Below are 15,841 nucleotides of genomic sequence, written 5' to 3' on the forward strand. Positions count from 1 at the left end.
AAGAAAAGAAAGGAGGTCCGAGTAGCCACACGAAATGAGAGCCTTTATAGGCAGAGAGGAGAGGCAGAGAAAGCTTTTCTAGGCAAAAAGCGGGTTGGTTGTGGCCAGGTCGCCTTCGGGGGGTGGGGAGGGTGGCAGGGGACCCCAGGTTCCTAGCAGGAGATTTCTGATGGGACGCCGCTCCTAGCAGAAGCTGACTCTGGTCTCTGTTGGGTGACCTGGGCTGAGCCGGTATCTTCTTTGTAACCATTCCCTCTGAAAATACGACCTGAGCGCCTACTGTGTGCGGCCGAGACCTGCGCACCTACTATGTGCCCAGCCCAGTTTCCGAGACGGTGGGTGGGGGGTGTGCTGTGAGACTGGGAGACGCTGAGAGGGACCGATGGGGAAGCGAGGACTGGGACGGGGCGGGAGCTGCCGGCGGGACAGGAGGGGACAGTCCATCGGCCTGCCTCCTTACTTCTCTCTGGCTCACTGCGTCTGCACGCCCCCCACTGGGGATCAAGCCCGTAACCCCAGCATGTGCCCTTGACCGGAATTGAACCCGGGACCCTGCAGTCCGCAGGCCCACGTACTATCCACTGAGCCACACCGGCGAGGGCTGCCTCCTCCTTTTTAATCATTCATGTTGAAGGCCTCTCATATGTCCCCTTTTCCCCCACGGACCCCCTCTAGCCCGCCCTCCCCTAACCCTCCTTCCCTCTCAGTCTGTGTCTCCTGCTTTTCTTGACTCTCTCTCTCTCCCTTTCCTTATGTCTCTCCGTGTCCCTGCTCTTTCTCTTTTTCCATTTCTCTCTCTTCCCTCCCTCCCTCCCTCCCTCTCTCCCTCCCTCTCTCTCTCCCCTCCCCTCTCTGCCTTCCCACAGCCACTCCTTGGCCCGTGGTCCCATGTCCCTGGCAGATTAGGAGCCAAAAGCAGCCACGTTCACGCCTTTGTGAAGGGCCGGTCTCGTTGGAGAAAGGAGGAGAGCGAGGCCGGAGGGGAGGTGGGAAGACAGCAGGCGGCCACCCCCGGGAGCTCTTCCTGCTCCCCGCCTGCTTCCTCCCGCTGCCCGGTCCGTTCCTCTCCTCCCCACCCAGGTTCCCATGGAAGCCTGGAGAGAAGGGAACCGAGGCCACCAGGCACATGTGATCCAGCTCTCTCTCTTTTAAAAATGTTTTATTGGTTTAACAGAGAGGGAGAGGGATAGAGTTAGAAACATCGATGAGAGAAACGTCGATCAGCTGTCTCCTGCACCCCTCCCTACTGGGGATGTGCCCGCAACCAAGGTACATGCCCTTGACAGGAATCGAACCTGGGACCCTTCAGTCCGCAGGCTGACGCTCTATCCACTGAGCCAAACCGGTTAGGGCCGATCTCATTCATATATATATATTTCAGAGAAGGAGAGAGAGATAGAAACATCAATGCTGAGAGAAAATCACTGTGCCCTGACCGGGAATCGAACCGTGACTACACCACCTACTGGGGATGTGCCTGCAACTGTGACCTCCTGGTTCCTAGGTTGATGCTCAACCACTGAGCCGGCCGGCCAGGCTCTCTCGGTTTATCCTCGGGGCCGGCTCCTCTCCGGGACGTCCCTGCTCCTCTCCTCTCCGGCGTCTCCCTGGGTTATCCTGGGTATGGCTGAGCTTGGCCGTCGGGCTGCCAGGCCTCCGGTGCACGTGCTTCTGCTTCTCCGCTAAGTTCCCAGGCAGCGGGTCCGCTGGGTGCAGCTTATGCTCCCGAGTCAGGACACACACACACACACACACACCCCACACACCACACACGTGCACACACACACACACACACACACCACACACTGCACACGCGCACACACACACACACCACACACGGCATGGGCTGGCCAACGATGGGCCATACTTAGGCCAGTGTCATATGATATAGAATGGGCTGCATTTTAGTTTTTCCTGTTTTAATTCTCACCCGGAGCTATGTTTTTATTGATTTCAGAGAGAGGAGAAGGGGGTGGAGAGAGAGAGTGAGAGAGAGAGAGAAACATTGATTGGTTGCCTCCCACATGCACCCTGAGCGGGGGTCAAACCTACAACCTGTGTGTGACTGGGAATGGAACCCGAAACTTTTGGTGTATAGGATGAGGCTCCCACCAGCTGAGCTACCCGGCCAGGGCAGCCTTGGGGTGTGTGTGTGTTTAATATATAAAGGTCCCACTCCTGCCCTGGCCGGTTTGGCCCAGTGGATATAGTGTTGGCCTGGGAACTGAAAGATCCCAGGTTCGATTCCGGTCAAGGGCACATGCCTGGGTTGTGGGCTCAATCCCCAGTGGGGGCCTTGCAGGAGGCAGCCGATCCATGATTCTCTGTCACCATGGATGTTTCTGTCTCTACCTCTCCCTCCCTGAAATCAATAAAAATATATTTAAGAAATAAAATAAATAACTTTTAAAAAACAAACAAAAATAAAGGTCCCACTCCTGTTGGATCAGAGTACATCTCAGGGTGACCTCACTTGACTTGGTCACCCCTTAAAGACTGGTCTCCCAGTAAGGTCACATTGGAAGTGCTGAGGTTAGGATTTCACTCACTCTCTCTCTTTTCTCTTGTCTTTCCTCACCTGAGGATATTGTCCCCATTGCTTCTTAGAGAGTGAAAAGGAGAGGAAGACACAGAGAAACACGGATGGGAGAGAGACACACGGAATGGGTGCCTCCCGCAGGCGCCACCGGTACACGCCCTTGACCACGATCGAACCCAGGACCCTTCAGTCCATGGGCGGACACTCTATCCACTGAGCCAACCCGCCAGAGCTCATATATCTTTCTTAAAGGAGCCCAATGCAGCCCATAATAGGCTGTAGCAAGGGTTGTGTGTGGGTGAGCAAAGTGTGCGACGTTAATACAGCCCACCCCTTGTTTGCCCATCACATATACTCTCTCCCATATCTTCAGCCATATCTTCCATTAACAACAAACAAAAAAATAGGCCCTGACCGATGTTGCTCAGTGGATAGTCTCAGCCTGCAGACTCAAAGGTCCCAGGTTCCATTCCGGTCAAGGGCACGTCAGGGGTGTGCAGGAGGCAGCTGATGGATGTTTCTCTCTGGCATCAGTCTTTCTCTCTATCTCCCTCCCTCTCTCTCTCTCTCCGTTTCTAAAATCTATTTTTTTTTAATGTAATTAAAAAAAAAATCAGACATCAATCATGGCGGGTGGGACCACGGATGCACTCACCCACCCCCCGAGGGACCAACCCCAAGGTCAGCTCTGTCCATGGCCGCCGCCTCTGGGGACACGGGGCTGCCCGGCGGGTCCCCGAGGTCACAGCCTCTGAACGAGACGGTCCCTCCTCCCGCCCGCTCCTCCGAGCCTCCTCCAGTTCTGCCGGCGTGTGGTGGGCAGGCCAGATGGACCAGGAGCAAAATGCCGACATGAAAAGCGGAACCACCCCACCCTGTCCTTGGCCCAGAGCCCGTACAGAACGCGCCCTCTGCTTCATCGGCGATAATATAAAACACCTGCACCGCCCTGGCCGGTGTGGCTCGGTGGATAGAGCATCAGTCTACAGACTCAAAGGTCCCAGGTTGGATTCCAGTCAAGGGCGTGCACCTTGCTGGCGGGCACATCCCCAGTGGGGGGTAGGGGGGAGGGTAGGAGGCAGCCGATCCACGATTCTCTCTTATTGTGGATGTTTCTCTCTCTCTCTCCCTCTTTCTTCCTCTTTGAAATCAATAAAAATATATTTTTTTAAAAACACAAAACCTACGGCACCTGTATGTGCCGGGCGCCGTTTCACGCCTCAGAGAGGCGAAGTCTCGAGCCTAGAATCACAGCCGGTGAGGGGGGTAGTGGCCAGAGCAGGCGCGCTGACCCGCTGGGGCCGTGGGCGGCAAACGGTGGTGTCATCGCTCAGCTCCCGGGGTTTTCTGCGACCCCTGGGCCCGAGCTGCCGTTCTGCTGAGGATTCGGGGGCGTCTGTTCAGGTGCCCCCCGGTTCCCGGCTCCCTCTGCTTCAGCCTGTGCTGTCCGGCGGCTCCGCAAGATCTCGGCGAAGAAAAGATGTTTGGTCTTTGAGCCCGGCTTCCAGCACAGCTCGTAAAAGCATCGGCATTTCCTGAGTCATAAGGGTGATAGGAGTGTGTTTTTGTTTGTTGGATACGGGGACTCCATGTAGACTTAGGATGGGGTCAGGTCAACAGAAAAACCAAGCCTCCTTGCCGGAACCGGTTTGGCTCAGTGGATAGAGCGTCGGTCTGGGGACTGAAAGGTCCCGGGTTCGATTCCCGTCAGGGGCATGTACCTTGGTTGCGGGCACATCCCCAGTAGGAGGTGTGCAGGAGGCAGCTGGACAATGTTTCTCTCTCATCGATGTTTCTAACTCTCTATCCCTCTCCCTTCCTCTGTAAAAAATCAATAAAACATATGGGGGGGGGGGAGTGAAAGGGAGAAGGAGAGACAGAAACATGGGTGTGAGAAACACATGGATTGGTTCCTCCCACACAGATGGAGCCTGCAGCCGAGGTATGTGCCCTTGGCCAGAACTGAACCTGATCCCATTCAGCTGCAGGCCGACGCTCTATCAAGCTGGCCCGGGACTTCTGATCAGTGTCTGAAGTGGACAGTCTGGTGGAACGGAGCTCTCTGAGCTGTGGGGTCGGAGACAAACTCTAGGTAGATAGGGTCCGAACTGAACTGAATTGTTGGACACCCCGTTGGTATCCGGAAGGGGGGGGGGGATCCTCTCATAGGCCCGCTGCCTTCTGAGCCTTTTAGTAAAAATTCCCAAGATAGCCCTAGCTGATTTGGCTCGGTGGATAGAGCGTCGGCCTGCATACAGCCCCCCTAACCTCTCATCATAGATGTTTCTGTCTCTCTCTCCCTGTCCCTTCCTCTCCGAAATCAACATACACACACACACACACACACACACACACACACACACCGTGCGCCAGGCGCCCGCAGCCCCAGCGCCCAGCCCGCTAACCTTCCCTGCTCTCCCGCCCACAGCCATGCCCGGCACCCAGGGGCCCTTCTTCTTCCCCATGGCCCACTTCGTCCTCTTTGTCTTCACGGCCTCCACCATCTTCCACCTTCAGCAGCGGCTGGTGAGGATCCAGCCCCTGCCGGCCGCCGAGAGGCTGGTGCCCGTGGAACCTGAGGACAACGCCTCCAGCGCCCCGAGTGCACCGAGCGCCCGGAGCACCCAGATCACCCCAAGCGTCCCGAGCACCCCGATTGTCCCGAGTGCACCGAGCGCCCGGAGCACCCAGATCACCCCAAGCGCCCGGAGCGCCACGAGTCCCCCGAGTGCACCGAGCGCCCTGAGCACCCGGATCACCCCAAGGGTCCTGAGCACCCCGAGCGTCCGGAGCACCGCGTCCCGGGGCATGTGGACCATCAACGCCATCGGCCGCCTGGGCAACCAGATGGGCGAGTACGCCACGCTGTACGCGCTGGCCAGGCTGAACGGGCGGCCGGCCTTCATCCCCGCCGAGATGCACAGCACGCTGGCGCCGCTCTTCCGCATCTCCCTCCCGGTGCTGCCGGCCGCCGCGGCCCGCGGGCTGCCCTGGCTCAACTACCCGCTCCACGACTGGATGGAGGAGCGGTACCGCCACATCCCCGGCGAGTACGTGCGCCTCACGGGCTACCCCTGCTCCTGGACCTTCTACCACCACCTGCGCGCCGACATCCTGCGCGAGTTCGCGCTGCACGACCACGTGCGCGAGGGGGCGCAGGCGTACCTGCGCGGTCTGCGCGTGCGCGGGCGCCGCCCCGCCACGTACGTGGGCGTGCACGTGCGCCGCGGGGACTACGTGCGCGTCATGCCGCAAGTGTGGAAGGGCGTGGTGGCCGACCGCGCCTACCTGCAGGCGGCGCTGGACCGCTTCCGGGCCCGGCACGAAGCCCCGGTGTTCGTGGTCACCAGCGATGGCATGGCCTGGTGCCGGGAGAACATCGACGCGTCCCGGGGCGACGTGGTGTTCGCGGGCGACGGCGTGGAGGGCTCGCCGGCCAAGGACTTCGCGCTGCTCACGCAGTGCAACCACACCGTCATGACCATCGGCACGTTCGGCATCTGGGCGGCCTACCTGGCCGGCGGGGAGACCGTGTACCTGGCCAACTACACGCTCCCGGACTCGCCCTTCCTCAAGGTCTTCCGGCCCGAGGCCGCCTTCCTGCCCGAGTGGTTTGGGATCGCCGCCGACCTGTCCCCGCTGCTCAAGCCCTGAGCCCGGCCCGCCCCGGGCACCCCCCGCTCCTGCTTCCTGGCTCCCCCGAGACCAGATCCGCGCCTGGGGGGTGAGCGCCCCGTGGCCTGGGCCAGGACCCTTCCCTCTCACAGCAGAGGACTTCCGGCCGCCGCCAGGGGGCGTCCCAGCAAACGTGTTTAACCTCGTCACGTGGCCAGAGGTGGAACACGCCCCGGGCCAGCAGCTAACAATGTCACCAGTGCCCTGCTTCTACCCCTTCATCTGTTATTGGAAGGGAGAGAGACACAGCAAGTTGTTCCTCTTGTTTATGTATTCATACACAAGAGGAACAACAACTTCTTTTTATTTTATTTTATTTTTAAAATATATTTATTGATTTCAAATAGGGAGAGGAAGAGAGAGAGAGAAGCATCAATGATGAGAGAGAATCATTTGATTGGCTGCCTCCTGCACACCCCCCACTGGGGATCCAGCCCGTAACCCGGGCATGTGCCCTTGGCAGGAATCAAACCCGGGACCCTTCAGTCCACAGGCCAATGCTCTACTCACTGAGCCAAACAGGTTAGGGCGGTTGCTTCTTTTTAAAGAAATATATTTTTTTATTGCTTTTGAGAGAGGGAGAGAGAGAGAAACATTGATGTGAGAGAGCAGCATTGATCAGCTGCCTCCTGCACATTCCCTTACCAGGGATCAGCTCACAGTCCAGGCATGTGCTCTCATCTGGAATCAAACCAGCAACCTTCTGGTGCACAGGATGACACTCAACCAACTGAGCCACACCGGCCGGGGCCCCATTGGTTGCTTCCTGTCGGTGCTCCGGACTGGGGATCAAACCCGCGACCTTGGTGTATTGAGGACGATGCTCTAACCCCCTGAGCCACCCAGCCAGGGCCCAGTTCCAGCCATCGCAGTGAGCTGCCTTCATCTTCTCTCAGGCCGACTCCCTCATGGTCCCAAGAGGACTGCCACATGCCCAGGACGGCTTCCGAGGCCGCGAGAGCAGGCTCATTCCCGTCTTGGGTCCCTTCGGAAGAGGGAGGAGGACCTGCCGAAGCCGCCTCCGGCAACTCGGTGCCCCTCAACGCGACAAACAACTCCTGGCTCACTGACCAGAGGGTGTCCCGTGTCCACGGGTGAGGGACACCTGGGATCGGCCTAACCTCGCCTCCCTGAGCCGTGGCGGCCGCAGCCGAGGATTTTGGTCTGCCTCCCGAAGGACGTGGCTGCCAGCAGGAAGACATGGCGCGCTCTCACCAAGGAAGAGGGAGGAACGGGCTGCCGAGAACAAAGCCAGGAGGCCCTCGACCATTGTGCCCACTGCTCACTGCACAAGGGCCTCGGCCAAGAAGGCAAGTGGGCCGTGGCGACAGCCCGCCAGCTGCTCTCCAAGCCGGTGTCCTGGGGACCAGCCCACCCAGGGGGCTCTTTTTCTTTTCTTTTTTTTTCCTAGTTAGTCTGCCCTGAGGGAGAACTGTCTTCCAGTTCTCACAAGAGTGACATCCTGGCTGGCAGCTGGTGTGCAGCAAGACCAGGGAGCCTAACGCCCAGGGCGATGACTGTTGAGAACTCCGAGACATGGAGGGGAGTCCATTCATCCTCTCAGTACACGTTTGTGGCGGTGAGCCTAGCAGACAGGGTCCCCCCTCTCCGGGGTGCAATAGCAAAGCCTAGTGGCTTCAATGACGACGGCCATGTTTTATTCCCCACAATCCTGTGGGCCAGCCCGGGGTCCTCGGCGCCGGGCCATGTTGGCCGAGGTCTCGCCCGCGCAGCTGCATTAGGTGGAGTTCGGCGGGAGCTCTTTGAGCTCGGCATGGCCAGTCCTGCAGGGTCGTGTGGTCTTCCTCACCGCACAGCTTTCCGCGTGTTTGCTAGAACGTTCACTGGTGGGGCCCTCGTCATCATCATCATCATCATCCTCATCGTGTGAGAAATCCAGCTGCCGGAAGCCGCCATACTGTGAGGAAGCCCAGTGTCCCTGGGAGGCTGCAGGCAGGTGTTCCGGTTCACATTATCAGCTGTGCCCAACGTCAAGTCAACGCCCCGCAGGCATCAGATATGTCCATGAAGGCGCCTGTCGATGCTTCCACCGTTGTTCCAATCAGCTCATCGCTTTTAGGGACCCAGTCAGGCTCCTGACCGTGTGTTACAGGGATAAGCCATATCTAACCCCTGACTCCCAGATTCTGGGAACATCATATGGCGGTGTTCCGCCAGTAAGTGTTGAGGCCGTCTAACAGGCCGCCGTAGATGATGGGAACAAACAGAACCATCGAGTCTCTGTTTGCAGATCCTTGATGGCTTTGACATGAATGTGGCCAACATGAACTTCCCCCTCTGGCTGCGGATTCATGTGCACGTGTCCTGTGGCAGCGGGGAGGTAGCTACACATGAGAGTGAAAGGAGGCCATTGGCTAGAGCACATGGAGCCGGATGTGGATGGGGACGTGAGCAGGGCCAGGCCCTTTGAGACCTGTGTATGCTGATGAGGACTTTGGGTTTCTTCTAGGACCAGCTGGAAATACCAGAGGGTTTTAATCATGGAAGGGACAAACACGAGTGAATGACCGACCACTAGAATCCAGACCAAATTAAAATGTAGGGAGCCTTTATTAGCCGGCCAGCAACTGCTCTGCCGTTCTCCACACAGGGAGTCCAGAGTGCAGGGAGTCCCTTTGTGCAGGACCACTTTTAAGCCCATTAACCACATGTTGTTCTTGCAGAGCAAGCAACCCAAGACAAAACAGCTTTTCCCAAGCCACGTCAGAGTCGTGCCATTGACGACCATGTTATTCACAAGGTCATCCTGTTCTTGAGAAAGCTGATAGTGTTCTGTGAAAGAAGGCCTGTGTGCTGGGAAGGGCCATGAGACCCTATCTCAAGGCCTGGCCTGGTGTCAGCACCGACAACTCTATCTGGGGCCTAGTCCCCGGCCTCCGGAATGAGGCATGCTCAAAAACCCCACTCCCCAAGGGACACGATCGGACTTCCCTGGGTGTGAACAGACCCGGCCTCTCTGTGGAGAAGAGGCCGTGGGGCGAAGGCAGGAAAAGGCAAAGAGGCCAACGAGAAGGCCGTGGCAGCTCTCCCGGCAAGTGACCGTGGCGGGCCGCGGAGAGAGCGGCGGGACAGAGACAAGCCCCGCTTCAAGGACCCGAGAGAGCTCCTGTGTCTCTGCCAGTTTCTCTTTTCCTGAAAGGGACCGTCGATCGCCTCCGCCGGGGGGTGTCCGAGTCCAGCATCGGCCGTGAGCCCTTCGCGGGCCGTGGGGAAGGCTCGCGGAACACACGTGGCGGCCACGTCTGGCCCCGGGGGAAGGAGCGGGAGGGTGTGAAGGTTGGGAAGATGCTCCCGCTTGGGGATCGGGGCGGGAGCGGGGAGGAGGGGGGGAGCTGCTCACACTGCAGTGGCTGCAGCAGGCCCGGCGGCCACCCCGGCTTCAGAGGACCAGCAAGAGGAACCCGTCCACACGCCCACAGTGTTCGGCCCCAGTGACTACCTCACAGCTCCTCCCGGGGCGCACGGCCTCTGGGAGTTCTCCTGGGGCCTCTTCCTTCCTTTCTACCTGTTCTTCCTTTTTTTTTTTTTTTTTTTAATTGACTACAGAGCCTAACTGGTTTGCCTCAGTGGATAGAGCGTCGGCCTGTGGACTTAAGGGTCCCAGGTTCGATTCCGGTCAAGGGCATGTATCTTGGTTGCGGGCACATCCCCAGTAGGAGGTGTGCAGGAGGCGGCTGATCCATGTTTCTCTCTCATCGATGTTTCTAACCGTCTATCCCTCTCTCTTCCTCTCTGTAAAAACCAGTAAAGTATATATATATTTTTAAGTTGACTAGAGAGAGAGAGGAAGGGAGAGAGAAAAAGAGAGAGAGAGAGAGAAACACTTGTTTGTTGCTCCACTTATTTGTGCCTTCATTGGTCGATTCCTGTCTGTGCCCTGACGGGGGATTGAACCCAAAACCTTGGCGAATCGGGATGATGCTCTAACCAACGGAGCTACCCTGCCAGGCCTGGGACTCCTTTCCTTGGGCTTGGTGCCCACAGAGCGGGTGCCACCTTACTTACTAGGCCAACAGGCTCTGCCTCAATTACTATTTAAGTAATCCTCTTTCACATTTCTGGTCTTATTTTACTTCTATTTTTTATAATATGTTATTTTTTTAAATATATATTTTCATTGATTTCAGAGAGGAAGGGAGAGGAAGAGGGAGATAGAAACATCAATGATGAGAGAGAGAGAAGCATTGATCGGCTGCCTCTGCATGCCCCCCGCTGGGGATGGAGCCTGAAAACCAGGTCTGTGCCCTTGACTGGAATCGAACCCAGGGACTTTTCAGTCTCTAGGCCGACCAACGCTCTATCCACTGAGCCAAACCAGCGAGGGCTTAAAATATGATTTTATTGATTCTGGAGATAAAGAGAGAGAAACATTGATTGCTACCTCTTACACGCCCCCAACTGGGGATCGAGCCTGAAACCCTGCCATGTGCCCTGGCCAGGAATCAGACTGGTGACTTCCTGGTGCAGGGACAGCGCTCAGCCTGCTGAGCCGCACAGGCCGGGTTCTAGTCTCACTTTGTACAGATCGAATGCGTGGTCGTCAGTGGACCAGGTTTTGCCATTAAAGACAATCAATCCAATGTTAACTTATTAGCTTGCATTCTCTCTCTTTTTAACGTATGTTTTTAAATGTGTTCTACATGCTTCTAAACTAAACAGTGTCATGGCTGGGTGTAGTTTCCAGAGACAGCCATGACGACATCTCGCCTGGATTCTAACCCCTCAGACCTTCCCCTGCCCACCCCCATCTCACTGCCCTTTCCCTTCCGCCAGAAACTTGAACTTCCCCGAGATGCCTTCTTGCACATTCCACCCGCCAGCAAGTTGTGTGGGCTCTGCCTGCAGCACACACCCTGACCTCGCTTCCCTGCTCTGCCATCGCTCTTCACCCCGCCTGTCTTCCTCTCTCTCCCTCTCCTCCTCTCTCCCCCTCCTCCTCTCTCTCCCTCTCTCTCCCTCTCTCCCTCTCCTCCTCTCTCCCCCTCCTCCTCTCTTCCCCTCCTCCTCTCTCTCCCTCTCCTCCTCTCTCCCCCTCCTCCTCTCTCTCCCTCTCCTCCTCTCTCCCCCTCCTCCTCTCTCTCCCTCTCTCTCCCTCTCTCTCCCTCTCTCCCTCTCTCTCCCTCTCTCCCTCTCCTCCTCTCTCCCGCTTCTCCTCTCTCCCTCTCTCTCCCTCTCTCCCCCTCCTCCTCTCTCTCCTTCTCTCTCCCTTTCTCCCTCTCCTCCTCTCTCTCCCTCTCCTCCCTCTCCCTCTCCCTCTCCTCCCTCTCAAAATCAACACAAAACCTAAAGGAAGATAAAGAAAATAGTCCTTAAATTCCTAGCCCGGTTAAGCCTGGTCCTGGGGTGGGCCCTAATCCAATATGACTGCGGCTTTATGGGAAAGGGGGGCTTGGGCTCAGAGAGACAAGAAACAGCCAGGGAAGAAGGTGGAGGTCGGGGGACTGCGGGGGGCGGGGGGGGGGGGGGCCCTCTACCTGCCAAGGAACCCAGTGATGGTCCCCAGACCATCAGGAGCTGGAGAGAGCAGGGAGGGGCCTCGGAAGGAACCAGGCCTGCGAGAACCTGGGCCTTGGACCTCTCGCCTGCAGACCTGAGGCACCCATGTCTGCGGTGAAGGCGTGCCGTGTGGGGTGCTTCCTGAGGGGCCCCAGGAAGCTGAGGCCGGGGCTAGGCGAGTGGGGGGTGAGGGCGTTCCTGCCGGCTCTGCAGTTTCTTCCGTCCTCCCAGCTGGCTGCTGCCCCCTGCTGGCTGCTGCCCCTGCTGTCCGTTTCCATGTTCATGGTCATGGGCTGTTTCTTCCAAGTCTTGGCATTCCCCCGGCTTCTATCCGGGCCGTGGTCCTCCCAGGAGGGGCCCATGGTTTCACATGCTGTGTATAAATGGCTCTCACATTTTAAATATATATATTTTTTATTGATTTCATAGCAGAAGGGAGAGGGAGAGAGACAGAAACATCAACGATGAGAGAATCATGGATCAGCTGCCTCCTGCACGCTCCCCTCCCCCACTGGGGAAAGAGCCCGCAACCCAGGTCTGTGCCCTTGACCGGAAGGACCCTTCATTCCGCAGGCCGACCGACCGACACTCTGTCCACCGAGCCACGTTTTCATTCTGGGGGCAGAAGCTGCACTTGGGGGAGAAACATACGTGAGCCAATAGAATGCGCTTTTAAAACTCCCAAAATAGAGAGCGCTGAGCCAGGCAAGCTCTACCAGATGTTAAAAAAAAGTCACGTTCAGTCTCGATAAATAAAACGGCGTGATCCCAGCGGGAGGGGGAACCGAAGAAAGGACCTGCCTGGAACAGGCAGGAGCCGATCTGAGGATGTAGCGTGTTCTGAGGGTGGCCTCTGAGCAAACACTGAGCCATGGGGGTGGGGCAGTCACCTGCCCCTGATTAAATTCATTAAAAGTTGAGTTAATGAATGTGAAAAGACCAGAAGTCGTTTTTGTGGGGTTGTTTTCCACAGGGAGTCCCCCACACGTGGGGCTGGCTTTCCCCAGCAGCGGCTCGTAGGAAGCTGCACAGGAGCCCGTCCTGCCGGCAGGCACACGCGTGCTCCAGCGGGAGGGGCCGGGGCTCGCTGCTGTGCGCCTCGGTAACCATGCCAACGAGCCCTGGCCCCGGCTCCGTTGCTGGAGCATCGTCCTCTCCACCACCAGGCAGGCCGCAGGCCTCCCTGAGGCTGGCTACTGACAGGAGGCAACCGATCATAGTTCTCCCTCGAATGGATGTCTCTCTCTCTGTCTCTCCTTTCTCCGAAATCAATAGATATATCCTTGGGTGAGGATGGAAAAACCTGATCTAATAGCTGAAACGGGTTTGGCTCAGTGGATAGAGCGTCGTCGGTCTGCGGACTGAAAGGTCCCAGGTTCGATTCCAATCAAGGGCATGTACCTTGGTTTCAGGTACATCCCCGGTGGGGGGTGTGCAGGAGGAAGCTGATGGATGTTCCTCTGTCATCAATGTGTCTAATTCTATCTCTCTCCCTTCTTCTCTGTAAAAAACCAAGAAAATATATATATTTTAAAATCCTATCTAATAAAGAGGGAATATGCTAATTGACCATCACTCCCTCACAAAGATGGCGACACCCACAGCTGAGGCCAAGTTCCCATAAGGAGCCTTAATGAGCCATCAGCAGGGACCTGAGGCTGCGCCCTCCCCACCCCCGTGGGGCTTGACAGGGGAACCCAGGCTGTGCCCTCCACCTGGCGGGCTTGATGAAGGACTTCAAGGCATGCCCCCACCCCGGACTGGTCTGGGGGACCTCAGGCCACACCCCTGGGCCTGGCACTGGGCCAGGGGGGCCTCAGGCTACACCCCTGCCTGACAGGGCTTGACAAGGGTGGGCCTGGCTGGGTCTGGATCTAGCCCAAAGAGGGGGGGGATGCGGTCAGCCAGGTCTGGGTCTCATGCGATTTTTGAGGTGCACTCGGGTGGGCAGGGACTTGACTCAGTCCTGTGCTGAGCCCCAGACATTAACAGGAGGAAGGTTTTCACATACATTTTACTAATTTTCTTTCATCTCTGACACCTCTTTTTTTTTTTTTTTTAATATATTTTATTGATTTTGTACAAAGAGGAAGGGAGAGAGATAGAGAGTTAGAAACATCGATGAGAGAGAGTCATCGATCAGCTGCCTCTTGCACACCCCCTACTGGGGATATGCCTGCAACCAAGGTACATGCCCTTGACCGGAATCGAACCCGGGACCTTTCAGTCCCCAAGCTGACGCTCTATCTATTGAGCCAAACCGGTTTCGGCCATCTCTGACACTTCTATTATAGAGAAAGGGCAAATAGCAATAGTAAATTATTTCCTCTAATTAATCCCCTTTTAATGTGCACAAATTTCGTGCACCGGGTCACTAATAATAATAATAATCCTATATAATAACAGGGTAATATGCAAATGGACCAAATGGCAGGACAACCAGAATGCCCGCAGCCCCTTGCCCAGTTGGCCTGGGCCCCCAGTGGGCACCGCCACCCTGATTGGAGGTGGAGCTGGCTGGCAAACTGCCTGGGGCCCCTGACCTGGTCGGCCCCGCCTGCGGTTGCCCCCACCCCACCCCACCCCCAGCCAGCCTGCCCCTGATGGTCCCCATCAGGGTGGGCTGGCTGGACCTTACCAGTGCACGAATTCGTGCACCAGGCCTCTAATAGTCATAATTTTAATTATAATACTGCGGAGAATGTCCTTGTCACTTATGTCTACTGGCTGAAGCGAGGGGGATCTTTACGCATGCTAACATCGCTTTGTGAGGGTCTATTGTTAGAAGTGACGGTGCTGGGTCAGGCAGCATGCATGCATTTAAGCTCAGCACTGCCGTGAGTTTTGTGACAATCCTATGTTCATGCACCCACGTCGGAGCGCTCACTCTCCCACAGCCTGTGACGCTGGCAGCGCGGTGCGGGGGGTGCGAGGGGTGCGGGGAGGGGGTCCCCTGGGGCTGCTCAAGACTCCCCGGCTGACTTCCTCTTCCCTGGTCCCCACTTTGGTTCAGCCCTCAGTTTTCCCAAGACCCCCCTCCCCCACCCACCCAGCCGGGGGCGGCTGAGCTCTCCTCTCCTGGGGGAAGGAGGGAGGGACTGACACGTCTGCAGAAAGGCTGGTGGCAGGCCTGAGTGCTGGATCAAAGCCGTTCCCCTGGCTCTGGGTTCAAACTCCCCCGCCTGTGCCTGCGCCTCCATTCCAATCTGCACCCTCGGCCGCCCACACTCTCCCGGGCGCAGCGGCTCTCAGCGCGCGGGCGCCCCCTGCTGGCCACAGGAGGGAGGGAGCCGGCGGCAGGGCCGGGACTCAGGTGGAGATGGGCAGATGGAGGTGGAGACAGATGCTGCCTTAGGGGCGCCCAAAGGGAAGGAGACACGAGGGGGGGGGGGGGCGCCACGCCCCTCCCTGGTGTCTCCAGGCCTGGCGCACCCCGTGTCCCGCCCGGGTTCAGCCGGACACGCAGGGCCCCGCAGCACCCAGCCGCCACCCCCAGGCGCGCCCTGCGCCCTCAGCGTTGCCTGTTCTGCCTCCGCGGGGTTGGGATGCGTCTTCCAGGCGATCCCTCTGCCAGCTCATCCCGGGCCTTTGGGACCCGGCAAACCCTCCCCCGGACCCTCTGCCCCTCTCCCCGCGGCTCCGGGCCTTTTCCGGGCGTCCCGGCCCCGCGGCCTCGTGTGCAACCCTCATCTCCCCGCGAGGGTGCTCTCTGTGCAGATGTCAGAGCTGCCCCAGAGCAGAGGTTGAGGCTCCTTCTTGTTGTTTTAGCTCTGAGGACTCGAGCTGTGGACTCATGAGTGTGGACTCACTCATTGCAAACCCCACTCCAGCCCCAGCCAGGGAACCAGTGGGAGGTCCCGGTTCGATTCCTGGTCACAGCGCATGCCCGAGGTGCAGGCTCCCTCACCAGCTCGGCGTGCAGGGAGCAGCTGGTCAATGATTCTCTTTCATCATTGATGTTCCTCTCTCTCTCTCCCTCCTCCCTCCCTCCCGTCTGTGAGACACCGGCCAATTCCTCCCCTTCTCTGATCTCCCATGACCTCACTGGGAAAGGGATTCTTCTTCTAAAGACCAAAGGTTGCCTTTGGCCTTAGCCGGTATGGCTCAATG

At 57.7% G+C, this 15,841-nt stretch overlaps 1 protein-coding gene across 1 annotated transcript; it reads left to right on the top strand.

Moving 5' to 3' along the window:
- Nucleotides 1–4,969: 4,969 nt before the first annotated feature.
- LOC311633454 (galactoside alpha-(1,2)-fucosyltransferase 2-like) lies at nucleotides 4,970–6,193 on the top strand (the record flags this gene model as incomplete). Its single annotated transcript, XM_084906177.1, is given in 3 exon segments — nucleotides 4,970–5,141; nucleotides 5,323–5,325; nucleotides 5,328–6,193. Coding segments are annotated over 3 exon segments (1,041 nt in total).
- Between the last annotated feature and the right edge of the window lie 9,648 nt (nucleotides 6,194–15,841).

The sequence above is a fragment of the Pipistrellus hanaki genome (genome assembly GCF_964339955.1).
Source record: "Pipistrellus hanaki genome assembly, chromosome: 15".
Classification (NCBI taxonomy): domain Eukaryota; kingdom Metazoa; phylum Chordata; class Mammalia; order Chiroptera; family Vespertilionidae; genus Pipistrellus; species Pipistrellus hanaki.